The 22,388-nt window shown below is 39.6% G+C and overlaps 1 protein-coding gene across 1 annotated transcript in view; it reads left to right on the top strand.

Annotated features, from left to right (window-relative positions):
- Positions 1-1,460: 1,460 nt before the first annotated feature.
- The window catches only part of slc8a4a (solute carrier family 8 member 4a), a gene marked incomplete at both ends in the record, with an annotated part of 25,904 nt that continues 4,976 nt past the window's right edge, over positions 1,461-22,388 (top strand). The window contains 2 exons of the mRNA XM_079486040.1: positions 1,461-2,759; positions 3,756-4,270. Of these exons, the coding sequence (XP_079342166.1) occupies positions 1,461-2,759; positions 3,756-4,270 (1,814 nt within the window). The remainder of the gene's footprint in view (positions 2,760-3,755; positions 4,271-22,388) is intronic.

The following is a 22,388-nucleotide window of genomic DNA, read 5'->3' as shown; positions in this document are numbered from 1 at the left end:
ATCCAAAGCGACTTACATTGCATTTAATTATATATGTGTTTCTAAGTATGTGCAACCCTCTGGGATTGAACCCACAACTTGGCATTGCTTGCGCCATGCTCTAACCAATGAGCCACAGGAAAGCTAAATATGTGCTGATGCAAATAAAAGCTAACAGAAGTTAGCTAATGTCGGGTGTGTATGTTGGGAGAGGGGATTCGGAGAAACAGTCCTGGCATCATCACACACGCGTGTAGTGAAAGGAAATCTCCGAATTCTCTGTAGCTCCAGAAATGCTGATGTGTGTCCATGTTTGATTTAGTAAGGGGTCTAATGCAGCAGTCACGCATGTGTGGTTCCAGCTCTTATATAAACTTCCCTCTGTAGGGGTTCTTCAAGACAGGAGAAAAGTGATTGTGACTATTCCATAGTCAGAGGCACATATGATTTGATCCTTGGTGGAGAGAAAGTGAGGGAGGGGATCAAAGAAAGAGAAGGTAGGAAATGTGATGTAAAGGGCTTTCGCAGTTTTCTGTGCATTTCTGTGCATATAGTCAGAGAATTTTAAATTATTATAATTACCCCAGGGTTCTTTGAACTATATTGAAAGTGAACATGTTCCATAAGTCAGTGTTGATTATTTGATAAAACAAGCCAATAACTTTTATTTCTTTTAAATCTATTATTTTTTGCCCTGGAAACAAATCAAACATCTTATTAATTCAACTAAAGGGATATCATAGAGGCTGTGTAAGTATAGTATTGCATTTAATTTTGTTATAGTGATTTTCAAAGCATTACAAGGTATTACGTATGGTTAAATATGAATCGTTTCAACTGTGTTTAGAAGTTTAAGGGATAGTTCGCCCAAAAATGAAAATTCTGTCATGTATCATTCAACCTGTTTGAAAACTGTATACATTTATTTGTTCTGTTGAACACAAAGAAAGATGATTGTAGGAATTTTAGCAACTGACATTTCTAGGACACCATTGACTGCCATTAAAATAAGACATGCACCGGCCCCAATATCAAGCTCATGTACTTGTACTCATACTCATATACACTGATACCAAAGACCGATACCTCACGTGACATACCTGAAAGAACTGATCAAATATTGCCCTTAATATCTACATTGACTCATCTAGAATCTACAACAACACATCTGAAAGCTTTCTCATCCTATTCTAGTACTATTAAATATCTGTACATCAGGTGGTTTTCGTCATATAACTTTGAAACCGCTCTTAATTTCAATGCATAATATGCCTAAATGAACTTCTCTGAGCACAACAGAAATATTGCCTTTGGTTATTGTAAGAATGAGAGGGAGAGTTACAAGTAGATTAACAGACTTGCTTTAAATACCCATTCACACCTTTTTAAATGCTTTCTGTTTGTGTGTCTCTGTGTGTGTTTCATAGGTTTTATTGGTTGTCAACTCCGCAACTGGACACACTAACTGCTGCACTGCCACCATGCCTCACTTGCACCTGCCGTCCATCCCTTTTTCCCTCACCCCATGCCTTTCCTCTCTCCTCCTGATCTTCCTTTTGGGCCTCACTCATGTCTCTCAAGCCATTCCAAGGAACTGCTCAGGGGAGGACAGCTGCTCTGAAGGTGTCGTCCTGCCGGTGTGGAACCCCCTAAACCCATCGGTGGGTGACAAGGTCGCTCGTGCCATTGTCTACTTCGTGGCTCTTATCTACATGTTCTTAGGCATGTCTATCATCGCTGACCGCTTCATGTCCTCCATCGAGGTCATCACCTCTCAAGAGAAAGAGATAACAATCAAGAAACCCAACGGTGAAGTCACCACAACGACTGTGCGCATCTGGAACGAGACCGTGTCAAACTTGACCCTCATGGCTTTGGGTTCTTCAGCTCCTGAGATCCTCTTATCTGTGATTGAGGTCTGCGGACACAAGTTTGAGGCCGGTAACCTCGGGCCGAGCACAATCGTTGGCAGCGCCGCCTTCAACATGTTCATCATCATCGCCATCTGCGTTTACGTGGTTCCTGACGGGGAGGTGCGAAAAATCAAGCACTTGAGGGTTTTCTTTGTGACTGCAGCCTGGAGTGTGTTCGCCTACATCTGGTTGTACCTGATACTGTCGGTCTTCTCTCCTGGTGTGGTGGAAGTCTGGGAGGCTGTTCTCACGTTCTTCTTCTTTCCTCTGTGTGTGGTTCAGGCCTGGATCGCTGACCGCCGACTGCTCTTTTACAAATATGTGCACAAGCGCTACCGGGCTGACAAGCACCGTGGCATCATAATCGAAACGGAGGGCGACGGCATGTTTACCAAAATGGATATGGAGATGGATGGGCAGGGCATCAACTCTCACAAAGAGGCTCTCGATGGCATGCTGGCCGGAGTTGAGGAAGGAGGAGGTGGTGGCGGTGGAGGAGAAGAAGATGAGGCCAGGAGGGATATGGCTCGTACACTGAAGGAGCTCAAACAGAGACACCCGGAGAAGGACATGGAGCAGCTGATAGAGATGGCTAACTATCAAGTGCTGGTACAGCAGCAGAAGAGTCGAGCTTTCTACCGCATCCAGGCAACCCGCATGATGATCGGAGCTGGCAACATCTTGAAGAAGCATGCAGCAGACCAGGCCAGGAAGGTGGTGAGCTGCCATGAGTCTAATGCCCAGGAAGAAGACCCTAATACCATCTATTTAGAGTTTGAGCCCTCGCATTACCAATGCTTCGAGAACTGCGGCTCCTTAAAACTTTCTGTCACTCGACATGGTGGAGACAGTGGCTGCACGGTTAAGGTAATAGTTATATCTCTACTGACTATACACAGTTGCACTGTGATTATGTAGATGTGATTGTGCTACAATTACACAGATGTGGTGAAATTTCTCAGGTCAGAAAACCTAATGAGTCCCGATGGAAGGAAATACTCTCAAAGCTAATTTCAATAATTACGGCATTGAAGAGACGAGCGATTTAATGACAGCGTTTGTCACAGACTTCATATCCATTCCTTTTATTTTGTACATTTTATTTTGTGGAGATGACCAGAGGAAAGCAGGCCACAGCTAAAGTACATTAAACTATTCATTCACTCAGCCTCTCGTCATTTCAAACCTCTATGACTTTCTTTTTTCGGTAGAACACAAAACAAGATGTTTTGAAGAATGTTGGTAAAGTAAGTAAACAGCAATACACAACAAGCGGTACACATTCACTTCAAGTGTCCAAATACAAAACCAATGCAAGTCAATTAACCGTGCTGTTGTTCGGTTAACAACATTCTCAAAAGATCCTCTTTTGTGTTCTGCAGAAGGACGAGAAAGTCATCCAGGTTTCAGGGTGAATGGAGAGCAGATGGAATATTTTGCTGTTGTTCTCAGATATTTCTCCTGAGAACAAAACCAAGAAATCTCACAAATGTTTTCATTGGAGTTTTCGAAGAGACCAACAAACTAAACTCAGATTTGCCAAGCGTGCATTAAAAGAACTCAAACATTTATCTTCAAATTTACTCAAATCCACATGTATATTTACTTTAAACCTCCATACTCGTCATGTATATTACCAATTGTTCGATTTCTTTGTTTAAGCACCTAACATATAGGATACACATCTGAGACTAATTGATACTTACTAAACACAGCATTATACACTATACACTACTATAAATGATTTAATCAATATAACAAAATTATTGTGTCAAAAGAACATACGACTTGTCCACTGCAGATAGTTTTTTAATGTATTTATATATACACTAACTGCATTGCATCCTGTTGCACAAACTCTAGGTCGACTACCGCACAGAAGATGGAACAGCTAACGCGGGATCAGACTATGAATTCGCAGAGGGTACTCTGGTCTTTAAACCGGGCGAGACCGTGAAGGAGCTGACAGTTGGTGTGATTGATGATGACATATTTGAGGAAGATGAGCATTTCTACGCACACCTCAGCAACCCTCGAGTCGTCCACCGTGCTGAGGTATCAGTCCTCGACCCTAACGCTGTGTCTTCAGGCAACAGCATCATGGGGTCCAGCCACATTCCTCCTAAAGCCGCCCTGGGTAACGCTCACAGCGCTACGGTAACCATTTATGATGACGACCACGCTGGAATCTTCACATTCGAGAGTAATTCCACACGAGTGAGTGAGAGCGTGGGCATCATGCAGGTGAAGGTCCACAGAACATCTGGAGCACGAGGGAAGGTGGCAGTGCCGTACCACACTACAGAGGGCACAGCCAAAGCTGGAGAAGACTATGAGGAGGTGGCTGGCAAACTGGAGTTCCTCAACGATGAGACCTTGTGAGTAATTTTTTTTTTAAGTGTGCAGGTGAAGATTTAAAGAGAAAGCTTTTAGATATTGCGATCGTTGATTGTACCAGATGTGTGCACAGCATATGTTTGTCTGCTGGAAGCCAAAAAAAATTAGTTGCACTATAATTTCACAGTTGACGGTAAAATGTGCAAGTTTTTGAGTATGTTAAGACAGCATGACAGTACTACCTTATCATAAAAATTGCGTCTTGACACAGATCCCTTTGGTATATTTTGTTTGTGCTAGGAAGTAAGCATGAACATATTGCTAAATTCTTTATGAGGTGCTTTATGACAAATTATTTATTTAAATGTATCACTACTTTTTGATCCGTACATTTAAAACACTATACAATCATAATTGGTAAAAACATTTAAAATGTTTTAAACAAGATAATTTAGTTTGGAAGCAAACTTTGGTCATGTTAAATTAAGTCCATTTGGTCACACTTTATATTAAGGTCCAATTCTCGCTATTAACAAACATAGTATTTACCACGAATTTTTCCTCAATAAACTTAATTTGGTGCATATTAACAGTTAGTATGTTGTAATAGTGGTTAGGTTTAGGTATTGGGTTTAGAATATGATCATACAGAATATGTGCTTTATAAGTGCAAATAAACAGCCAATATTGTAATATGCATGCTAATAAGCAACTTGTTAATAGTGAGAATTGGTCCTTATGTGTTACTGGCCATTTTTATTATCTAACCGGCAAATATTTTTAATTGAGAAGTGTTTACACCAAGAAAAACATTTTACCAATGAAGCAGGAAAAATAAATGCAATTTGAAATATTCTCTGAAATTGTCTCTGTTCTCAAGAACATTTAAAAAATTTTAGAATGTATTTAATAAAAAATATGACCTGATACAAAAAAATTATATTTCAAAGAGCTAGGGGTTATACAATAGTGGTCAAAAGTGATGACATCAAAGGATGAGGTGTATGGCCCAAATCAATTAACCTCTGAAGTATTTGTTTGACAAAGTTATTTGGCATATCAGGGGAATATGGGTTTTTTTCTGATAAGGTGTCTCATAGAGAGCCACGGCTTTTGACCCGGCTGGTGCTGTGGAGTTTCCCTTCGCCGCGGATAGCTCTCTGCAGGTGGTGATGACCTTCTCGCTCTCCTTGAACCAGTCATTTATTGCAGGTACCTCAGATGGGTCCCCCGCCCAGTTAAACAGAGGTGGTTGATATCCGAGTACGCATTTGAATGGAGTAATTCCAGTGGCAGGTTGACAGAGGGAATTCTGGGCGTACTCGACCCAACTGAGGTACTGGCTCCAGGTCGCCTGGTGCTTGTAGCAGAAGGTTCTGAGGAATCTCCCCACTTCTTGAATCTTCCTATCTGTTTGCCATTGAAACGTGGATGACAAGCTAAACGTTCACACCAAGAAGTTCGAAAAATGCCTACCACACTCTTGATATGAATTGGGTCCCAGGTCCGAAACGACATCTTCTGGATACCAAAGTAGCGAAATACATGTTGAAGCAGGAGTTTTGTTGTCTGCGTGGCAGTGGACAGACCTATCAAGGGAATCAGACGGCAGGACTTAGAAAAACGGTCAACAACAACAAGTATCCATGTGTTACCGGACGACGGGGGCGTGTCCACTCCTAGGTGTAGGTAGATGCCGAGAGCTTTTCGAGATGGCACCGAGATGAACTATGGTGGATGGTTTGGTTGAGGAGCTGTCAAGGTAGGGAAGCACGTTGGGAAACAGTATTTACCCCACTTGAGAATTTATCCGGTTTTCCAGCATATATTTGGCATAATCGTGAACATATGAATTTCCTTGACGAAAAGCATATAGTTGAGCACTTACTGAGGGGTCTCCAGTGCACCACCCCAAAACTTTCCGGAAGTACTGCAAAAACTGGTTAAGAGACTGCATCGGCAGACCCGCTTGAGCCCAGATGGAATCTGCACATTGAAGTGCCCTTCCGTGAATAACGAGATGACTAAGGAAATTTTTGTTGTTTCTGTGGGAAAACAATGTGAGTTATTGTTCATGCAGAGGGTGCACTGGAGAAAGAACCTGTTGCAATCCTCCGCCAGGCCAGAGAAGGGAGATGTAGGGACCAGCTGAAGTATGACAGCAGCTGATGTATGGATGTTTACTGTTTGGGGAACTTTGCTGGTGGGTGTTGGTGTTAAAGCCCTTTGAGCGTGTCCACGATCAGCAAGCCTTACCTCCCATCCGAGTCATCCAAGTTCTTCATGGCACCTATTCACCTGCACCTCCCTGAATTCCTCTGCCAGCTGTCCACGATCTGCTATAACAAAAGGACAGTATATTTACATTCTATAGGAAAGCAAACCGTTCTGGGGCACTGATGACTACCATTTACATTTTTCCCTACTGTGGTAGTCAATGGTGGTGCCAAGCATTCTTCCAAATATCTTTCTCAAGGGTGAGTAAATGATGACCGAATTTTTAGTTTTGGAGAAGTATCCCTTTAAATTTCTCACAAAATGAGCTTCAGTTGATACTTCAAACACACCAGTGCAACAGCCAAACAGAATTTTTAATGCATCTTTAATAACGTATCGGAAAAAATCTCGAAGATTCAATCAATTATCCAAAAGTTAAACATAACCTTGGGTCACTACTGTATTACCTAAATCCACTGAAAATGGGGATACTATCTGTTTGCCCGAACAATAGCAAGGAGTGTTTAGGAAATCTGTTTAAAAATATTTTTGTTCAGTGATTGGTGCAGAAATGTCACAGTTTCGCTGTAAAGAAAGAGAATAAGAGGATATAATAATAGGATCTAAAGACAGACACATAATAGCAAGGCAGAATCATATATATGAGTTTCACAGAGAGCAGTGATAACATTGAAGAGATGAGGAAAGACTGGAATACAGCCAGAGAGAGAGAGATTATGCGAGATAAAGATGCTTTTCTCAGTCTTGAAAATCGATGGTGACCTGCACATCCAGCCAACGGTGCTGCTGCAGATCTGAGGTGATGAGGTCGACTGTAAAAGAGAACATGCTGGAAGCCAACAGAGAGAGTGAGAGAGAAAGAGGTTGTTGTAGGAGTTGCCATATTAAAGGTAAACAACTTAAATAGCTGTCGGGATGAGTTTAGCATTCTGAAAAAGGGATGGGTGACATTGAGATACTGTATCTGACAGAAATGTGTTACAAAATGCGTACGTTCAGAAGTCCTGTTGACCCCATACCAACTGATGACGCAAGACAGCATCAAAAAAGTTTTTGATAATTGATCTTTATATTATTTATCTACAATTTATAACATGTAAATTCATTACACGCGGCACCTTCTTCAGGTCATTTCAGTTTGTTAAAAAACTGATGAAATCATTCATCGAAGTTGTGAGTTGAATAGGGAAACCGCAGCGAAATGAAGATGGGCATAATGGTGTGCAGTGCATCATGGGATAGATTGAACTAAACCATGATGTGATGATAAAGCAGAAGCAATAATTCACAAAGGAGCAAAGAGAATGAGAGAGTAAAGAGGTGAGAGGCAGGTGCGCGGGCGGAAGAAAAGGTGGAACGAGGGAGATGAGAGAGGAGGGTAATTTGTTTCAACAGTTCGCTCATAATGTTCAGTGCGCCGGCTAACCGGTGAAAGATGCAAGAGTCAAGCACCGTGTGGGTGTATGTGTTTCACATGGAATGTGCCGCATTGAACATGTTTATCATGGACAGATCTGAAATGTGCGTGCGTGTACTTTATCTGAGTATTTTGGGCTGGGTGAATGACCGTGTGCCAGTTTGTGCATGTGTGTATCTGGAGATGTGAGCATTAGCGCTCCAAAGAGTGTGTTGGGGGTTGGGTGGAATTGTATATGTGTGGGTGGTTGAGTGAATATGAATTTAGATTTGATCCTCCTCGTCGTATGCGTATATTTTCTGTTCATGCACATGGAATATGCTCGAAGCACGAACACTGTCACCACATTTAACATGATAAAGAAAGAGCATCCAGATTTCCATTCTGTTAAAAGAAAGTCAGACAAAATATTATCCAATCATTTTCGATTTTCATTCTTAAAGAGATGCTCCATCCAAAATGAAAATTCTGTGTTTATTTGCTCACCTTCTACTGTTCCAGACCTCTATACATTTCTTTGTTCTGATGAACATAAAGAAAGATGTTTGAAAAAAATGTTAGCAACGGACATTTCTGGGACATCATTTGTGGATGTGTTTGTATATCTGCCTGCTTTTTTTGTGTGTGTGTATTTTGCCTGTAGACTGTTTGCTTTGTTACGAAAATACGGATTAAACTGTTATAATGTTACATTTTCTTGCTTCTGTTCACTTTTACATGGAAACACTTTAAAAAAATACCAACATTGTAATTGTAAATGTGTTTTTAAGTCATTTTTATGGCTGACTTGTGAATGAAAGATTACAAAACAGCATTTTCAAAACCTCAACTGTTTGAATTTACTGTATAAACATGAACACAGCTCATCTGTTAAAGGACACATGGTTACACAGACAGAATCTATGCATGCGTTTGGTGATTTTGTCATACAATGTCGTTTATAGAAATCCTATGAGATGCATGGTAAACACTTTGTAAACTGTATTTTTATTTGTTTGGAACAGCTGCAGTGAAATATGTTTGACCGTTACTTATTATACATGTGACGCTGGACCACAAAACCAGTCACACTGTAAGTAGAATATTTGTACAAATAGCCAACAATACATTGTATGGACCAAATTTATAGTTTTTTTATGCCCAAACTCATAAGGATATTAAGTAAAGATCTAGATCCATGAAGATAATTTGTAAATGTTTCTATATCATAAATATATAAAAATATATTTTTGTTAGTGGATACAGCAAAATCGCAAATAAAATGGCTGGAAACCGTCTAGAATCTTTGCTCGCTGCTGTCCGCTTTTTGGTAACTACCCACTCAAGTTTGGTATCTATGTAAAGCTTAGAATTTTAGCTTTTGGGTTCCTACTCACAACATTGTCATTACACCAGTAAACCAACAGGAAGCTTAAAACAAACCTGTTTCTTCTTAGCAACGGATTGCTATAGCAAATCTGATGAACAACTGAACAACTATTTTCTCAATATTTAGATTTTTTTGCAACCTCATTCCAGATTTTCAAATAGTTGTATTTTGGCCAAATATGATCCTATTCTCATATAGGCCTATAGCCTGTTTCGTTGGACCTTTGAGTCAGATTGCTTTCTCACCGTAAGTGATCCGCTCTAACGTTTGTTTTCAAATGGACCAAGACCAACTCGTTCAGGCAATCTCAGACATATTTTTTGTGCTAATCCGAGTGCAGTTGCTGTGTTCATATATGCCTAAACAAACCAAACTACGGTAGAAAGCAGTCCAGGTTCAAGAACAAACGCTCCAAATGAGCCAGGTGTGAAAACACTCTTTAGCATGTTGTGTTTGTCAATATGTGTCTGCTTACCACAGAGCTTAACCCTCTCTGTCAAACAGCACAAGTGATGCCTATTTCCTCTGCAGCAACTGTGAAGGAGCTAGCACCTGACAGCAGCAGTGCAGGGGATTGTGGGTATACTTTATGTGTCTGATCATATTTAAATATGGGAGCCAACATTTCAGGCTGATATCGGGTCTGTTAGTGCTGGGCTATAATTCGAGAAAATACGGTTTGGTATGTGTGTTCTTCCTGTTTGTAAGCAATATCATACTGTAAAGAGTGAATGTTAAACACACAGCACCTTGTGCTCAGATTCCGGAATGATCCTCTCACCCTCTCCCCCGCATCCCACCGTGATTCACTATGCATTTATGTGACTGCTTGTTTTATTTTGCCGTTAGTTCGTTTTTTCCCATATGAAGATAGCATATCATTTTTTCATTAGTAACAAACCCATTCACCCGTTCTCTGTCGAAGCATATAATGCATACTGTATGTCAAAAAAGGGTTAGTATTGAAGAGGTAACTTTAAGAACACAAAAATAAGCATAACCAAGAATATCTGGGTGGTCATTATTAAATTATTTGATTTACAACGCAACAAAAATAATGAATAGTTGAAGCAATTAAACTTCCATTTAAAACATTTAGAAATATTTATATGTTGACAGGAATTGCCTAAATGTTTGTTGCTTAGAAGCAAAATTGTAAAACCGTGTCAATGGATGCCTTTTTTGTATTATCCATTAATATAATGTCTGCTACACAACTGTTTAGTTGAACAAAATGGATTATTGAATTGTTCTTGCATATACAACCGTTTTTAATATTCTGACAGAATGATATCTCTCATTTATATATTGCTTTACTTCACAGTAATCTTAATTTTTGCTTCATAGTTCCAATGCTCCTTTCAGACACGTTTTAACATCGCTCCTGTAATAAAATGTTAAGGTGATGGATTTTTGCCATTGCACAGTATTGACCGTGAAACGCACGCACACTCACATCTAACATCATGCATTAGTGTATTCACACGAACAAACATGTCTATTGTTTAATAATTGGCGATTTCTGTTGACAGAAAAGAAAAATGCAAGCTGACAGCTCAACTGGAGACAAAACATCTTTGTCATTTTTTCCCTTAAAATAGAAAAGAGAAATCAAACGGAGTGGATCTTTTCTCTGACAGCGCTGATTAGCATTTTGCTGTTTGTTTCCTTGTTGAAAACAAGTTCCTGCACACTTCATCAGCCTCACGTCTCCTCATACAAATGGGTGAACACAGGAGCCCTGCCAAGCTCATAATGTTTTCTAATGCTGCCTCCATGAGCTATGGCTTTAAATTTCTTCAATTCACAAAGCCTTTAGGAGCAATGATTCAACATCATATTAGTGCCTCTACATAAAATTTTATCTCTTTAATCCTTCAATTTCTTGTTATTCATCACCAGTAATATTGACAGCATAAGGCCGCATGAGACATTTTGGAGACTGACCATCAGTATGATAAAACCAAGCATCGGGTTTGAATCGAAACCATTCAGCTTTTGTGAATATTTATCTGAGTCAAGCAATATTAGCAGGTCAAGTACATTGGTGGCATTCGATTAAAAATAAATCAAGCTTTGAATTTCAGTCAGTAATGATTTTTGGTGTCACTGTGCACATTCAAACAAGTCAAATAATTAATTTGCGACCTTTTCTCATTAGCAGTAATGAGGTGGTGGTGACTTGAAAAGCATTTCCAATACTTTGAGTAGATTCCTTCATTTCAGAGGGTCAGATTGAACATTTTTTCAAATCATTCACTCTTCCCTTTCATGCAGACTGTGGCATATTTTCATCACTCCATCCATCTCAGATAGTGTAGGAATAAGCTGTTTAATTTCACACTGCCAGCACAAATAGAGCGGGATATAAACAAAGCGAGTATGAGATCAATGGAAATGAACAAGGGCCTGGATTATGAACGAATGCTGGAGAACGAACGGCTCAATTAACCTTTTTCTTTGAAGAAAGATTGCCGTCCAAAATAAACATAATGCATCTTTAAATAGCTTTTACTTGCCTACAGCAAGTTCTGCATAACCGCTGCAAATGCAGGTTGGGCATTTCTGGATAAAAAATTCAGTTTGAGGAATCTGGAACGGGTAGAGAAGAACAGCTTGCACGGAGTAACCTCAAAAGGCTCTTTGGGTTATAGGGGGATTGGGATAGAGAGAAAGAGCGAGAAAGCACAGAAGTGAGAACTACTGGTGATGCCCAGATGCTCTTGTGTTCTGTCAACCCTGTGTTTGCACCCCACACATATGGAGCTTAGCCTCTACTCTCACATCTCCACAAACAAGCTGGCTGTCATTTTCACACCTTTTGCACCCAGAACCATCTGACGTTTAGGACATGTGCTGTGATTTGAGTTTGTTTCAAGCATGCAGGACTGGTCATAGAGAGCTGCAGTGAGGCGCTCGACTCAACCACCAAATTTATATGCGGTACAAATAATTTAAAGATTTAATAGGAGTAACAAAAATGAAATGAATCCTACAGTCCTCTGAAGCACACTCCCATATATCTATCACTCGTTCACTGTGGTTTTATAGGATCCATTCGTTTCATTTTCTCCTCCCATTGAAAATGAAATGTGTTCTGACAAACAAATGTGTTCCTCTCCGCTGTCGGCTGATGGTCCTACTCCATTTTATCTATCTGCATATGAGGCTCATAAATTGAGGGGGTGGATATTGTTTTGCTCTTTATTCATCTCGAAAGCAGTGTTAAATATGTAAAATTAGCTAGACAGAAAAGTTACGTTGTGAATACGTGACAGAAATTAATGTCCACACTTTTATCATTTTCTTCGCATATGCAGTCAGAGGATTTCAGTATTTACAGTATATTTTGGTACAATAATGCAATGTAGATTACGTTTTTTAGTTAATCAGGATAAATTTAGTCCCATCTCAACCTTAGTTTGGAAAATTTGTATCTACAATTATTTGTGTATGTTAACAAACAGCTTTCATTGGCTGGATGGTTTTTATTTTGATGAGAAAAAGGGTTTGATGGGAAGTAATGACTGCAGGAGACCTTCCAGCTGGCAATGACATTGGTACCATCATTTCAGCCTTTGAATCTTTCCTCTCTCTCTCTTCCCTCTCTGAATTATGAATTAAGACTCAGCATCCTGTGAGTTTCTTTTAGCACGGCACAATTATAATATCCTCTGCAGTACTTTGAAGACGGGGGAGAACAATACAGCTTAAGTTCTATTTTAATTTATCAGTGGAATAATTTTCTCATCCTCCTGTTTTCCACACTCCCTCTCTTTTTTTCTAATGAAGATAATCACATGGCTTACCTCGGTTGGCCCTTTATTTCAGAGTCTTATTTTAGGTTTGGAGTCATTTTTCCAGATACAAATATAATTTCATTTTTGTAGTGCTTTGACTTCAAAAGCGCCATTATGAAATGAAAAGTTATACGGCTTAAAGTGTACAATCTTTTTCAAATTAAGTATAATTTACTGCAGTTTCTGTTTCATCAGATTTGTTTAGCAGTGGAGAGGAAGTGTTTGTGCTTTAATGCTGTGTTTTTTTTTTCAAACACCAACTGGGTGTTCTGAATATATTTGTGCTCAGAAGTTTAAAATAGCATATATATAAAATTTCTGTGTACTTCTAAACTATAAAGCACAAACATACAACACATCTCTTGTAAAAGCAAGCACTTCATTCAAAATGTAATGTGTGAAATTGTGTTATTTCCATGTTCAGTATGAAATGCGCAGGAATTTGTCATCATTTTAAACGTCTGTATTTTTCAATCAAACACATAAGGTGTTAGTTTTGTATAATGTGTGTGATGTACAGTATATATCTATTTTTTTTGTTTTGTTTTGCTTCACAAAATGTTTGTTTGTTTAACAATCACATACAATGTAAAGCAGTTGATATGCTTGCAGTCAAATCGCGACATACATTGAATTATACATTTGTTTCTAAGTATGTGCAATCCTTGGGACCTTGGCGTTGTTAGCGCAATCCTCTAACCACTATGCTAAATTTGTACGTTTCAAATGAGATTGTACAAATCAGGCAGGCCACACGCGTTTGATCGCCCCATTATGTCCGGCTGCAGTATATATAATCTGTTTATATAGTTTATGGGGTGAGGCAGTATATAATCTGATTATATATACTCCATATAAACAAACAGGAAATGAGTTATAGAGTTAGTTATAAAATATCATAAAAAGGGGCTTGTTAACATGATCAGACGTGGGGAAAATTGCGGGACTTCATACCACAGCTGTGGCCAGGACGCAATCCTCCGGGATAGTAGCCAACAGGGAAGATGGCCAGGCTGGGTCCGCAGACCAGGGATTGTCCCAGTTGATCACGTACCTGACCATGTTGCAAAACCCCAGGGGTCTCAGCCTCCTCCTCCTCCTCTCCAACGGCTTGAGGGGGTGGGTGAGGCAGGCGTCAAAAATGACCTGAAGCTCAGCCTCCCCAAACTTGGTCTCCCTCGCCACTGTTGCGAAGTCCCTGGCAACTCCCAGATCACGCGAACCCCTGACGAAACCCAAAAAGCAAGTGGGCCTGGCGGGATCGCAGGAACATCATCGAACTGTCCATCCTTCATGTCTGCTGGGTTCCGGTTTGGCGAGTTCGTTCTGTCGTGATGAGGCATGGACAGAGAACCCAAGTGCAGATGAGGTCGACACAAAACAATGATTTATTCATACGAGGTGGGAAAACAACAATGAGAAAGGGATTATTATCACAGACTACACAGGAACGTAAACTAACTAAACTGGACTAAAACAATATTTGAAAAAACTTACACTGACTTGACTTGACTTGACTTGACTTGACTTGCCTTGACTTGCCTTGACTTTGATATAGTATCACAAGCAGGTATCAATAAGAAACAGTGTCATCAAGGACATGGAACGAAACGAACTCGCAAAGGACAGAAGACACAAGGGCATAATAAAGGGAACCAAATCAAGAGGGGAACAGGTGCGGGGCATGAAATCATTAACAATCAATAATGTGGAAACAAGGGGGCGGGGACAAAGACAAGACACGAGAGAGCGCATGGCATGTCAATACCTACAATGCATGTCCCTCTCACACTAAACATGTGGGTCCGTCATGATCCTGCCACAAGACTAAGAAAACATGATCAAAAGAGGCAGAATCATGACAGTGTGTGTTGGTGAACTGTTTGGGTGCTAGCAATGCTTCCACCCTTCTAACACACACTTAACAAGAGTGACATTCAGCTCAGCTGAGCCTTAAAAAACATAATTTGCCTTTTTCAGTCAAAGCCTTGCCTATGTCCATGCCAGTAAGTAGACAAAAATAGACATCCACCCACAGGTCATTAAAGAAGGATTGATTGAATGTGACTACAGGGGAGTGTTTGACAGATTGCAACACTGAAAATGAAACTGTGGCATCTCATTGCTTTCGTCTCTTCTTCCGCTCGTACCATATTTTACCAAAATGATGTCGTCTGTCTGGGTGTGGTTAACAGCCGGCATAAATCGCAACCGTAAGTCATCGTACCACTTATTTGCATGCCCGCTCGCACTCCCAAAACCCACTCGCTCTCCCAGAACACATTCTGACACCCACACATCTATTTAGCGCACAGGAATGCTTTTTCTGCCAGCGTGTTGGCCGGACATTTTACGGCACTGCGGCTACATGCCAGCATATTAAACAGAGTTGCTGTTTTGTACATGTGTGGCTTTTCACCGCAGTTGTTTATCCAGTGTTATTTGTTTTTCCCTGGTGGCAGCGCTCAATGTGCGCATAAACCTGCGGTGCTGAAATTAAAGGCAGCATGGTGTGCTGTGATGCAGTTCACAGGAGCTTATAATGAGTGTCCGGGGACTCGGCACGCTACTGTCATGCCACTAGTGATTCTAGGAATGGGCTGAGAATGTGACAGCGGTGTGCATGAAGATAGACAGGCACTGACATACCCAAAATATACAAATAAATTATTTAGCTTTGCTCTCCGCTCTTTCTAAGTTGGTAGCTGGATTGCCATTATAAAACACATTTGTACATTACCATATTTGACTGGATATCATTGTTTTGTGTTTTTGTATTTAGTGGACACTTTTATCCTTACAGTGTATTCAAGGTGCATATTTTAACAGTTAGTGAAAAATGTAATAAAGATTACTAATAAGAGTTAGGGTGGTCAAGAAATGCTGGACAAATTTTAAATTGATGTACCTCCTCAATTTCATTAGCATTTATGTTTTACTCACACACTTATTCTGGTCTTATTCAGCCAAATATAGAGCATTCCAGTATATGCAGATCATGTATTTTTTCATAACAGCATTTAAGCCTGTCGGGATGAATTTTAAAGCCTCAATTTGTGTTTGGCACTCTGTGGTGCAGAGACATTTTCAGGAGATGAGAAATGTAGAGCGTACCGAAGCCAAAACAGAATGAAACTTTTGCTAACACGCTTTGGGCATTTGCATACAACATTGCCCAACAAACACACCTGTGTTGTTATTAATTAGTGAAGAAAATCCCTTGTGAAAATTTTACATACATTAGCTGTCCCTGTGTCTTCTTAGAGCCTTATAGAATCATAGTGTGTTATTTACATTTTCCATAACACCAAAGAAGGTGAAGGAATGGATGATGGATGGATATATATTAATAATAGCACCTCTCACCACTCCCTCCTCGCTTCATGGTCTTTTCTTGCCCCTGCCTGAGTCTCACCCACGTGGGTAAAGTTAAACAATTAGGGGCTACAGAGGTATAAGGTTCCAATGCCAGAGAGAACAGTGCTCGAATTAATTATAATCTTCATTTGATCATATCTCACATCTCTCTCTCTCTCTCTCCTGTAATTATGAGTCTTGTCTGTGTAACTGAGCTGATCCCTAAAGCCCCACACTCTCTACCTTCTTTTTCTGTCTCCCTCTTTAACTACCTCTCTCTTAGTTCTTAATAAGCATGTGATACTGTTACACAATACCCAAACTTTCTCTGTACATCTTCAAAACCAGGAGATGAAACAAGAGCTGTGCTTCTGCAACCATTTTTAGGTTTTTAGCAAATGTCACTCAAAGAACATAGGCCTAACTCAGTAATTCTTTCAAAAAACCGAAGTAAAAACAGGCCAGACATATTTCAAAATGTCTTTAACAGAAGAAAAAAAGTCTGGTTTGGTGAAGGTGAGTAAGCGAGTACAGTCTTGGCCTATTTCAACCCTTAGAATTGACTTTTGTTTGTATATCTTATTGTAGTCTGATTGATTCAGTTATATGTTTTATAAAAGGGTTAGTTCCAGTCCTTGATTCTGATTTGTCAACAGCTGTGTTTTATCAAAGTCAGTTTATGGAAGTCGCGCCACTCGCCGGCCATGCTATTTCAGTTGTGATGAGACCACACACTGCTTAAAATAGACATTTTCAAGGTTACTCCAGCAACTTCACTCTTGATTGACGATTGGCTCTTTTAGCCTTATTTAGAGAGGCCATATTGAACGTTGTGTCACTGTAATCGCAGTGGCACATTTTCTTAATATCTATCTTAATATCTATTTTCTTTTTTCTTTCTTTATGATAAAGAGCAGCTACGACTGATGCACCTAACTGTTGCTGCATGTTGTTTTCTTCCGCAGATAAGGAGCGGAAGGATTTTGTAATTTAGCTGTTAATCTTACGATGATTTTTTAAATGAATTTTTGTTATTTAGACTAGGGACATTACACTCATGATGAATGATTCTTTTTCAAAGATCTGGCAACCCTGCCAAGCCGGTCGGTGTTTTTTCCAACGGCTTTAAGTGATTTTACTTCTTGAAAGTTGCAATGATGTATATTTGTATTGTGTGACCATTTTGTAAAAGCAATAAGAGGGGGTACAGTGCTGTGTTGTTGAGTACCTCGCTGTCAATACCTCAGCCAACAAAACAAAACAAATTTAAAATAAGCTTGTAAAAATAAAACATAACCTCAGACATTAAGACAGAGCGTTAAATGTCTATCCCTCACAGCCATGTTTTCTTACGTGTTAAATTAAACATGGCGTCTAAGGTCTATTTAGACTTCACTGGAGCTTTAATGTTTGTATTCCTTCTTTTGCCAGGCAGACTGTCAGACTGTCGCAGATGGATCTGCCAGGTTAAGGTGTGACCTAAATGAGGGAATAAGAAAGAGCTATAAATTTTTTTTTACTCAGAATTGCAACCTTACTTTTGTTCATTCTCATGATTTTCATCCCAAAAACATAAACATGTAGTAAATTATATATAAAAAAATTAACTATTTAAATTCACAAACACTAACATCTTTAAAGCCGCATATTGCTGCCTTAAAATGACAATGGTTTTCTAGAAGTACTGAGAAATCTCTCTTTTGTGTTCAACCATGCCCAGCATTGCAATCACACATCATGAGCTTATCTACAGCAGTCACTTAAATTCATTAAAGCAAAGCTTACCACAGCCGGCACAAAAGGAAATCAGGGCTATAAGGCGATGTCTGTGTGGTGAAGATTGCCATCAGGACCAAATAATCAATATAGTTAATGAATGAGTGGAAGAGATGCCCTAATCAGAGCTGTGGAGTGATGAAGGACGATAAAGGACACAAGAAAAATAAAAACATCTCATGAGACGAGAAAGACGCTCTTTTTAATGCAGGTAGCATCTAGAAGCAAGGCTAATCCAGCTGTGCTTCATTAAGCCGCACATCAAACACACTGTGTCACGGTGGACTCGTGTGCTTAACTCAGAATTTCTCAAGACTAGAATCAGATCAGTCCAGAAAGCCATTGCGTTTTTGTTAGGCGCTTATTTAGAGAGATTTGCTAAATGTGTGTTTTTTTGTAAAATCGTTCATCTTTAATCTTTCACTATATCTGGCATAAACTGCTCTTGGTGAGAATTTCGTAGAGCTGCATGTTGTAAATTACAATTTCAAAAGCTGTGACTGGCGTTTTGTATTTTCCGATATCCCTTGAAACTCAGGACCTAAACAACTTTAAGGGATTTTCTCCTGGCGGTTGACTCCATGTGCGAGTGCTCACTATCTGTGCTTGATTTCATCCCATTGGGTCATAATGGATTTACAGTGTAGGTCCACAGTCAGCCTTGTCGCTTGTAGCTCCTCCATTTACATGAAAAAGCGGTGCTTTAGACCATGCTGTCCTTTGTCTCTGTACACACAGACCAGAAAATCTTCACAGCAGAGACGGACCAAGAGAAGAAATGCAGTTGCCAGACAAATGAATAAATATTAAGACACATTATTAACAGAATGTTTTATTTATTTCCTGTGAGCTTGAAGGTCCAGTGTATTAAATTTAGCAGCATCAAGCTGTGAGGTTGCAAACTGCAACCAACAACTCACTCCCCCCCTCCCTATCGAAGCTCTCCAGTGACTGACACAGAGCAAAGATGTCGTCACGTTTTCGCGGCTTTGCCGAGAGAGATGTCATATTTAAGAAATGCACTCTGTAGAGCAGTTGGTCTGTTTAGGGTGTATGTAGAAAAGAAATAGCTCATAATAAGGTGATAAAATATAACGCTTCATCGTGTAAGGTCTTTATACACCTCTGAAGACAGAGCTATGTATAATATTGCATTTCTGTATATAGATTTCAAAGTTCAGAATTCCAAAAAAATTACATTTCAGTCTGTTCTAAACACAAAACTATCATATGACTTCAGAAGACTGCAAATATAATGCATGGATTCAGAAAGATCATGTTGGCAAACAAGTTTTACAGGTGAACAGTAAGGCTGCGCATCTCCCCAAGCCTGAGGCGGCATGAAAATTCCTGTGTGTTGCAGTTTGTGTGTTGAATGATGATGTTTGTTATGTGTGAATGTGTATTGTTGTTGTGGAAGAGTTTGGCCTGAAGCTAAACAGCAATCCAGCAATTGTCCATTGCAGATATCTGCTGCCCCTCTCACTGACCCGCAACAAAAACAGCTCTCCCTAAAGGGCATATAATAATCTCCACCTCATCAGATCTATCTATCTCTATGTTTGTTCATTCATCTCTCATTTCCTCTCGATACATTAAGCTTCTCTCACAGTTTTGTTGTTGGTTGTCGGTCTGGTTTTGTTTTAACTGTATCCCTCTTCATGTATCTCCAAGGCCCTTGCAAAAAAGTCTACACTGCTGATGTCCAATACCCAATCGATACAACCAATTGAGAACCATTGGACTAGAACTTTTCCTTGTTTTTCTCTCTCCGCGGTCTGATGAATTTGTAATAAAGAAGTGAAGTGTCTAACGGGAATCTGCCAGTGCATGTCTATTCCAACATGAGAAAGAGATTGATCTTTCTTGTTTTATTTACTCTCACATCCGCAACATTAACGCATGCATTAATAATCTACCAGTTAATTTAGGAAAATACAAGTGCACTCTTTTCTCACCTTTGCTTTTCTCACCTTTGCGTTTCCAAACATTTCCTTCGAAGTCCTCCCCTTTTACTCACCCACCATCTCTCACCTCCTCCTCTCTCACTCCATCTCTTTTGTTCCTTGCCCGAGGCCTATACTTTTATCAGTCTTTTCACTCTAGCTACCTGTTGCCATGCCAACCCTATAATTTTGTGCATTCTGCGCCCCACACAATGCAGTGTGTACACCTGCCTCATGTCCTCGCATTGCTGTATGAATGCATGAGAATCTTACCTGCGTTGCAGTGCCCGAAGGGGCTTTAAATGAGTCATTTAAAATGGAGCTTTTAATGTTACGTCTCCTGCGCTCGCACTGTCATCTTTGCAACCCACGCGTGATCCACAAAGACCCTTTTAGATTGAGAGAGTCCAGCGGATGAAGGATATATTTTCATTGCTAATCCAATATAGTCATTTATTATTGCGTTGACAGTGTGTGTGTGTGTCTTTGTTCATTTTTCCCAATTTCTCCAATAACTTAGTCATTTCAAAATTGTATAACTTTCTTCTGCAGTACACAAAAGAAGATATTTAGAAAAATGTTAACTGGCACACATTCACATGCATTTGTTTTGTGTCCATATATTTGAAGTGAATGGGTGCCGGCGCTGTCCAGTTACCAACTTTCTACAAAATATATAATTTTTGTGTTTTGTGGAAGGAAGAAAGTCATACAGGTTTACAATAACAAGAGGGTGAGTAAATGATGACAGAATTTTCATTTTTGGGGGAACTATCCCTTTAAGTTCCTGTCTCCATTGAATCCCACAGAAAGTGCCTTCATCACTTGTCGTGCTGTGTGTTTTTGCGTGTATGCATTTTGTACTTGTTAGTATTTGCGGATATTGTATGTATACATACGGTGTGTTCATGCGAGCATGAAGCGAATAGGTTCGGAAGTGAGCAGCTGTGTTGATTTTGGAGCTCATTAGGGTCTCTTGTTGGTTTGTGTTTGTTCACATCTGTTTCTTTCTTTGGGACGTAGGGGCGACTTCGCCTCACTGACGAATAGTTTTAATGACAGCTGAGAGCTGCCATGTGGCGTTAAGATACCTGTTCAGCGAGCTGACAAAAACGTGGAGGTCTGGCATTTTGGTTAATTGTTTCCTGACTTCTCATCTGTTCTTTTTCTGCCTGTGTGTTCGACTTCAGTGGGACCTTTCTGTCTTCTGATGGTCCATATACGCCTTAAAAACTAAATAAGTAAAATAAAAATGTATTCCACAAGGGTCCTCTTTACGGAGTTATCAGTTCGGATGGTTGAATCACAGTCTGATTGTATTATAAAAGCAGGTTTAAATGCAGCCAAGTCAGATTGCCATGGTCAAGTATGCAGTTTTTTAATGCATATGATGACATAGAAGTTTTATTAATTAACAATCTATTAAGTCACATAAACGTACAATGAACAATACTTGTTTTCATATGTCTACAGAGTGTATTATTAGTGAATGTCAGGGTTTATTCTGCATTTCACATTTCCAAATTATTTTCAGTTTTTCTGAATTTAGTGTTTGGTGTTACTGTGTTTGTAAAAATGATCATTTTCGTTTCATTCTGTGAACTAACAATATTTCTCTCAAATTTTAAATAAAATTTTTGTTTCTATTTGCATTTATTAGCAGATTCATGTTAGCTATTTTATAAAATGTATTAAAATGTCCCCCCTAAAATGTTGTGTGTCTGTAAACAGAAAATATAAATCTGGCTCATGCTTTTTTAGCCAATAAATAACACTCTCATTTTGCCTGTTTGGGTCTGCTGACTAGGCAACAGCTAGAAGGTGTGTGGTTAAAAAAACGGTGTAGGTCTGCCGGAAGTTTATTTCTTATTTTTCTGTTCCATTCATTTTATGCAGATACTTTCGTACAGATTCTAACCCAGGACCATTGGAGTCACCATTATCCGCCGTAATCTTTATTTAAAAATGTTTAAAGCAAATCTATTTGTGTGTGATAAGCATGGTGGTCTAATTAATAACGAACAAGGACTAATGGATTTAATTACACACAACCACACTTCCAGCCAATAAAGGGTGCAAAGCAAAACAAAGAGATGTGGGCAAGGAGGAGATTAGTAGTAGCTTAATAGAAGGATTGCAGTGAAAAAAGTGTGTGTGTGTGTTTGCGCGTGTGCGTGCTCGTGCGCGACAGAGGCCTAACAAGTGAATTTCCTGTTAGATATTTGAAACAGCTTTCGGCTCTTCTCTCTTCATTAT

This window comes from Barbatula barbatula (genome assembly GCF_947034865.1).
Source record: "Barbatula barbatula genome assembly, chromosome: 22".
Classification (NCBI taxonomy): Eukaryota; Metazoa; Chordata; class Actinopteri; order Cypriniformes; family Nemacheilidae; genus Barbatula; species Barbatula barbatula.
Note: the sequence above shows the minus strand (reverse complement) of the source record. Positions and strands in the feature narration are given on the sequence as shown.